The sequence below is a fragment of the Anas platyrhynchos genome, chromosome 7 (genome assembly GCF_047663525.1).
Source record: "Anas platyrhynchos isolate ZD024472 breed Pekin duck chromosome 7, IASCAAS_PekinDuck_T2T, whole genome shotgun sequence".
In the NCBI taxonomy this organism is placed as follows: Eukaryota; Metazoa; Chordata; class Aves; order Anseriformes; family Anatidae; genus Anas; species Anas platyrhynchos.
Genome location: NC_092593.1, coordinates 8,211,062 through 8,217,819, shown reverse-complemented (window position 1 = coordinate 8,217,819; position 6,758 = coordinate 8,211,062). Strand labels below are relative to the sequence as shown.

The 6,758-nt window shown below is 62.0% G+C and overlaps 1 protein-coding gene and 1 long non-coding RNA gene across 3 annotated transcripts; one reads left to right on the top strand and one right to left on the bottom strand.

Annotated features, from left to right (window-relative positions):
• Positions 1-10: 10 nt before the first annotated feature.
• Positions 11-5,142, top strand: LOC140002898 (uncharacterized). The gene is made up of 3 exons (XR_011810519.1): positions 11-202; positions 311-373; positions 4,970-5,142. It is a non-coding gene; the product is annotated as an uncharacterized lncRNA (long non-coding RNA).
• On the bottom strand, positions 1,122-6,750 carry ANKZF1 (ankyrin repeat and zinc finger peptidyl tRNA hydrolase 1). 2 transcript variants are annotated; one of them, XM_027461102.3, is made up of 15 exons: positions 6,537-6,750; positions 6,286-6,440; positions 6,073-6,175; positions 5,522-5,706; positions 5,150-5,265; positions 4,719-4,872; positions 4,291-4,513; positions 4,015-4,116; positions 3,656-3,835; positions 3,468-3,581; positions 2,787-3,060; positions 2,514-2,625; positions 2,232-2,399; positions 2,054-2,124; positions 1,122-1,661 (listed from the first exon to the last, which is right to left on the bottom strand). In XM_027461102.3, exons 1-15 carry the CDS (start codon positions 6,634-6,636, stop codon positions 1,541-1,543), a joined length of 2,178 nt encoding a protein of 725 aa, XP_027316903.3. In that variant the 5' UTR covers positions 6,637-6,750; the 3' UTR covers positions 1,122-1,540. The 2 variants fall into 2 exon arrangements, with proteins under 2 accessions (XP_027316903.3, XP_027316904.3); XM_027461103.3 differs by having other exon boundaries at positions 3,656-3,811.
• Positions 6,751-6,758: the final 8 nt, after the last annotated feature.

Here is a 6,758-nt window from a genome sequence, read left to right as displayed (position 1 = left end):
CAAAGAGGTAATCATTAACCAAGCCAAAGTTCAGAGTTTCACTGGGGGCGGGGATGAATCAGAGCAATATAATCTCTGTAGCGTGGTGATAGAATGAAAACATACTTCTAACAGCATCGGGTGGTGTGAGATCTACCGAGAAAGCGGTGTGCTGCAGCACCTCCAACTTTTTAACAGTTCTTGGCTCTGCAGAATTTATCAGGTAACCTGCACTGTTACCAGAAGACAGAGAGTAAGTGGTACCCAGTTCTGCCTTAGATAAGGCTTTAGCAGGAGTAACAGAAGAATCACGTGCCTCTTCTCATTAAAGGTGTTTCTAAAGTGATTCTGGAAGGTGCTGGGAAAGCAGTTGAAGACGAATTTGCTCAACCAGGTATGGTACAATGTTTCTGACCTTTCTGGAGGGGTTCAAGCATGGCAGGGAGTTTGTTGGGATGCTTTCTCAGTGCCTGCTGCACATCCATCTGTCTTACGCGTTGTCACATGAGCTAGTATTTAGTCAGTTAATGTGTTATTTGTCAAATAATCTGATGGGTGAAGGAGAAGACATTTCTCAAGAAGAGAGAGCGTCTAAGCCTACGTAAAGAACTAGATTTATTATCACATCCTCTTATTCCAGTAAAGCTGTGAGTGACATAGATCAAATCTACGGAGAGCAGAGCCATGAGCAGGGAACAACGCTGGCAGAATTGCTGATAGAGAGAGTCCCTCTGGGGAGGGACGTATTGGGCCAGGACCTTGGGGACAGGCTGAGAGCCCCACCGAGCCCCTGAGGAGCACCCCTTTGTGGGCAGCAGGCAGCTCTGGGGGGAGAAGGCAGCAGGATGCTGTGCTGGCAGCATTTGGGGTGTTGGGATTGGGGTGCAGGCAGGCAGTGCTGACCCTGTGGCTGCAGGAGTAGCAGGGGACGCTGGAGCAGGACAGGCAGACCCCACTGCGTGTGACTGGAAGGATGGGGACGTGCTGGATGTGCTCCTGGAGAACATGGGCAGCCACAGCCCAGAGCACCTCGCCCTCTGAGGCTGGACAGGGTCTGCACTGGGGAGGAAAGGAGCCCAGACTCAGGGCATTTTGCATGAATCCCCCAACACAACCCAAACAGCTTCCCTCACACACACACGCAGGGTTCAAGGCACCTCTTTATTGACAACGCAGGCAGAAGAGGTAGTTACTAACACCATGATGCAGCTGAGGTCCAGCGGCATTTAGGAGAGGGAAGGCTAAAGCACAGCCTCGAGGGGGCCTGCAGGCACGAGGGCTCAGGACCCCATCCATCCTCTGGCCACAGGCAGCAGCTGCAAGGTAGCCATGAGAGCAGCAGGCTGGGTCCAGGCCCCAAAAAAGCCCTGGCCCTGTGCATCAACCTAGCCTGGCCTCCCTGCTGTAGCATCCTCCCGTGAGCAACACTCATGCCCACTCCTGCCATAGCTGCTGCAGCGTGATGTGGCAACCTCGGTCCCTTCCCAGCGCTGCTCCCTGGCTCTCCCGCAGTGCTCAGCTGTGTTTCCACCGCCTTGGTCCTTGGAAGATGGCCCCAGGCTTACGTGTGGGCAGCCCGGGCCCGCCGGTGGGTTTGCAGGCAGGTGGTGGAACAGAAGGAGAAGTCGAGGTAGTGGAAGGGAATCCGGCCCAGCAGGGACTCCCCGCAGTGCCAGCAGCGACTGTAGGAAAGAGAGAGGTGGCCCTGAGCGAAGGGGATGCTTGCAAGAACAGCAGGGGGACAGACGAGGGACATTTAGGGGCTGAGTTAGGGACTGGGAGGTGAAGGAGCAGTCCCACAGCACCAGTGTGCTCAGGCACAGGGTTCACCTAGCACAAGGCACCTCGAGGCAGGCTGAACACGGTGGATTTGGGCCCCTTATGGGGTTGTTAAACCCCCTCCAAGATCAGCACATGCAAAGGGAAGGGACTTTGCAGGTGGGGTGAGAGAGGGGCAGAAGGGAGGCTGGGGGCCTGGCTGCAAGTAGAGCGAGCTGTCTCCCGTAAAATATTCTGGGGGGGCAGGGGACAGCAACCACCCTCCTCTTGACATCCAAGCTGCCTGGGCTGGTACCTGATATTGGAAATTGTTGTGGCCCCGTCCTGCTTCTGTTCAGCCAGCCTCCGCTCAGCAGCCAGGGCCCGCTGGGGAGCAGAAGATAGGTCAGCACCCCAAGAGCCGCTGTGCTGGATCCCACAGCATCAGCACTGCCCCAGCCAGGCTGGATCCCGTTCCCTGTGCCAGGCATCACCTTCTCCCTGTCGGACAGGGCTGCGAAGCGCTGCTTCTCCCCTTCCTCCTGCTCCCAGCGCTGCCGCTCCTCCCGCTGCGCCTGCTCCCTCTGCTTCCGCTGGGCTTTCTGCGCCCGCTTTTTCTCCAGCTTTTTGGCCTCCATCTCCAGGGTCAGGGGCCCCGGCACCTGAGGGCAGCACGGGTTGGGGCTAATCAGTAGCTCCCAGGAGCAAAAGGACAAGTGGGTAAGGAACAGGACGCTTTGCTCTGGGTCCCCCAGAGGGCGAGGGCAGGCACGCACCTTGGCCCGGCCGTAGTCGTACTTGTCCGGATGGTCCACCATGAATTTGCGGAAGGTGTTGCGGGTGGGTTTGTCAGCAGAGACGCAGTAGGGGGTCCTCTCCTGGCGGTCTCTGTGCAAAAGCAGGGAGAGCAGCTCAGCCCTGCCATCTCCTTGCCTCGTGGCCCACCGGGCTGTGAGCACAGCGACCCCCTGAAGGTGTCCAACAGGTACAGCGGGCTGGTGGAGGGAAAAGGCTGCATATCCCCACCCCGCTGTGCCCTGCAGCCTTACCTGAGCGCAGGGTCAGCCCCTGCTTCCAGCAGCAGGCGCACAGCCTCAGCCTTTCCAGCACGTGCAGCCACATGAAGCAGGGTGAAGCCGTCCTCGTCCAAGGGCTGGTTGAGCAGGGAGCGGGGCAGATCCAGGTGCTGTGCGTCCTCCCCATCCTCGCTGTCCTCCAGGGGCCCCCTGCCCTCTGGCACGCCGAGGAGGTGCTGCAGTGTCCCCACGTCCCCCGTCTTGCAGGCTGTGAACAGGGTATCGCGGAGCTGGGTCCGAGGGTCTCCTGTGAGGGAGGAACAGCAGAAGAGTCTGATGCTACAGGGCTGTTTGGCTGCCAGGGCAGAGCAGTGCTCAGGGCTGAGCAGAAAACCAACACGGTGCTGTTTAAGGCATCGTCCTGACGGCTGGATTTGGGCCCTGCAGGACCTCCACACCTTCAGCACCCGTGACAGGGCACCATGGCAGGGCTGAGAGCAGCCACGCTCTCTGCTGAGATGAAACCCACCCCGACCCCATGCCCATGCCTTAGCCAGGTGCTGCCTGCCTCACAAAGCAGGAGCCAGGGGAACAGACCTGGTGTCCCTGGGTACTTTCACTTGAAGGCACGTGGCTGCACTGCAGCCTCTCTGGCACCCAGAGTTACAACTTTTTCCTCCCAGCACACAGTGCCCAGCTCCAGACCCCGCTCACCTCCAGCCCAGGGAAGGGGCTCAGCCTCAGCCTCTTCCTGCAGCTCTGCCACCAGCTCCGGGCCTGGCTGCCCACCCTGGCTATCGGAGCATCCCGTTTCTTCGGCGTGGAGCCCTGCACAGGGAGAGAGGGGTGAGGGAAAGGGCCACAGCCCAGCCTGCACCCCAGGCACAGTTCTCCCCCCTCACCATTCTCCACTTTCTTGTTCCTCTTCTTCCTCCGCTTGCGGTTTCGCTTGGGCATCACTTCGAACTCCCGGAGGTCTAAGGTCCCCAGAGTCACTTCCACAGTCTCCAGTTCCCCTGCGGGGCTCTCTTCCTCCTCCTCTTCCTCATCCTCTGGGGCTGAGGGAGGTGAAAGGACATGGGCTGAAGCCCCACACACAGCATGAATCCTTTGGGGCTCCCAGCCAGGCACACCTCCTCCTTCTGCCCAGCACGAGGCCACTCTCCACAGAGGACCCGTTGCAAGGATGCAAACCTGCTGGCCCTAACACCAGCCTCCTCCTCTTGCTCAGAGCCACGTCACCCTTCGCAGCTCAACTCACCGCTTGCGTCCTTTTGCAGGGGATCCGTTCCAGCTGCCCGCTGCTGCTTCTGCCACCCTTTCCGGGGGGACCCGAGGATGTCCTCCAGTGGCGTGTCCTTCCCTAGGCAGTACGGGTGCTCCTGTCATTGCCCGGGGACAGGGAGCACCCCGTGTCCCCGGGGATGGATGGATGGAGGGCAGGAGAGCTGGCACCTCCACCCCGTAATGCACACAGGGTCACGAGAGGGACCGTGGCACCCCAGCTGCTCTGAGCACCAGGGCTGGGCCGACTCACCGTACACCTGCAGGGTGGCCAGCGCGGCGTGAACCCGCAGCACCTCCCGCAGCGTGGCCCTGCGGGTGCTGAGGGGGATGTGGCAGATGCGGGGGTCGCCCCGGCTGAGCGGGGGGTTCCTGCCGCCAAAGAGCAGCGCCCGGTTGTGACGGGGGGCCCGGAGAAAGATGCGCTGAGCCTCCTCCAGGTGCTGCGCCCAGGCTGTCAGCAGGTCCTGAATGTCCTGTGTAGGAAGGGGAGGCACCGCGGGGTCCTGAGCACACAGCGTGGGCACAGGCAGCTCTGGAACAGGCACAGACCCAGGACAGAGCTCCCTTGTGGAGCTCACAGCCCGCACACGACCTCTGGCAGCAGCACAGCACCCTCACAAACTGCTGACCACGAGCACCTCTCCCTGCCAAAAGCTCAGGGCTGCAGTCCTTCCTCACCTTGAGCAGCGCGGCCTCGTTGTAACGCCGCAGGGAGGCTCCAGCAGACCTGGGTGCTGACCCTGGGGTCTGGGCATCCCGGAGGCTCTGGGCTGTGCCTCGCCGAGCTCGCACCGTATAGCGGTGGAAGGTCTTGTGTTCCTGCACCTGGGGGCTGCAGAGGGGGGCAGACGTAAGCAATGGGAGCTGTGCACAGAGAGGAGGTGAGCTGATGCTCCCTGGGACCCCAAAGGTTAACATTTCTCCCGCAGTGCAAGTGGGGTTAGCCAGCCCTCCAGAGAAGAGGAGCTGCTGGTGCCCAGGCTGCGGTAAGCACTGCGATGGAGGAGGGAGGTGCTGGCCTTCAGGGAGAGAAGAAGAGCTCCTTCAACACCTGGACCCACTTGTCTCTGCCCAGAGGGGCAACCCCAGCCCCGTTCCCCCGTACTCACCCCCGGAACACAGCTCCTGCGAAGTGCCCACCGCCCATCATCAGCACAACCCAGCAGGTGTTTGTGCTGAGGCTCTGCAGTGACGCTGTCAGCTCCTCCGGCTCCTCGCTGCCACCCTGAGACAGATACCGCTGCTAGCACCTACGGGATCCCCTTGCTGTCCCCCAGGACAGAGCACACCCCCCTGCTGGCACATGCATCACCCCCGTCACACTCCTGGGAGCGTCTCATCGCCTGGGGCTCTGACCTGGTGAGCAGAACCCACCCTTCCCATAAAGGGCCACCAGGGATTTTCGGGCAGGTGAAAGCTACACCCCAGTGCTCCCCCTTTTCTCTGCGTCCCCTCTCCCAGCCCGCAGGGCCGTGACTTGCCTTCCCCGTGCTCAGCACGCAGCGGTAGGCGGAGAGGAGCTGCCCGCTCGCGTTGCGCAGCAGCACCTTGTGGGAACGGGGCAGCTGTGGGGGTCCGGGGCTGCTGCTGGCTGGGGGCTGTGGTTCGGACTCGCTGCTTGCATCTGAGCTCTCCGAATCAGACCCCGAGATGCTGGAAATATCACCTGCAGGGAAGATGAGATAGGACAGCGGGGCAGGACAAAGATCAACAAACAGCCTCCCCAAAAGTTTGGCCCTACGGACCTACCCACAGCCCTAATATGTCTTGTGCAATACCCTACGTATCACAAGGAGGCTGTGGGCAGGGGAGATATGGGGTCTGGGGCTCTGCACCCCCAGCTATGCACCAGCAGGGGCTCAGGCAGACCATGACAGGCCAGCAGGGCTCAGGAGCAGCGATGAGGCCCCCAGAAGCCCTCAGAAGAGCTGTGAACCAGCCCAGGCAGCTGAAAGCTTCCCCCCTGGGCAGAACAACCCCAGAGAGGCCCCTGATGGGCTCTGGGCCCTGATGGGGCGTCCCCATTCCTCACCTGCGCTGGTTTTCTCCTCAAACACCTCCATGGGCAGCGTCCGGCGCCCCAGGAGCCGCTGCTTCAGGTTGAAGCGGTGCCAGTCGAGGCGGTAGTGCTCGACCTGTGGGGATAAGAGGGGTCAGCCGGCGGGGTCCCGGAGCCCCACAGCACCCACCCCAAGAGACCCCACACGTCCCAGCAGCCCTGCGGGGTGCTCGGATCCCTCCTCACCTGCTCCTCCCGGCTGCTGAAGTGCTGGGCGCAGGCTGAGCACCACAGCCCCTCGGGCACCTCGGGGACATCAGGGACATGGGGGACATCGGGGACATGGGGCACCTCGGGGACCCCGCCGCCCTTCTCCTGGCCGGGGCTGGCAGCAGCTTGCCCTGAAAGAAGCACAAAGCAGCTGTGCAGGGGGGCCTCGGGGACCCTTTATGGGGCTTGCCAGGCAGCAGCAAGCCCCCCAGGGGGTCCCCACTCACCGTCCCCTGCCAAGGCGAAGCGGGTGACAAGGGACAGCCCGTGCAGCAGCGCGGCGTCCTGGGCGGCGAGGAACACCGAGAGGCTGCGGGGCGCCGCCATCCCCCCCCGGGACCCCCACGGGGACCCTCCAGGGACCCCCCCCCTGGTCTCTTTGGGGTCCCCCCCGGCGGTGATGGCAGCCCTAAGCCCCGTCCCCCGCTCCGCCCCGCTCCGTCACATCC

Excerpts from the sequence above, each read along its gene's own strand:
- ANKZF1 (XM_027461102.3), bottom strand. The coding sequence starts at position 6,636 with ATGGCGGCGCCCCGCAGCCTCTCGGTGTTCCTCGCCGCCCAGGACGCC. Across the intron at positions 3,061-3,467 it reads GCCCCTTCCCTGGGCTGGAG|GAGACCCTCGGACCCAGCTC; the intron begins GTGAGCGGGGTC and ends CCTCCCTCACAG. Across the intron at positions 1,662-2,053 it reads ACAACAATTTCCAATATCAG|TCGCTGCTGGCACTGCGGGG; the intron begins GTACCAGCCCAG and ends TCTTTCCTACAG.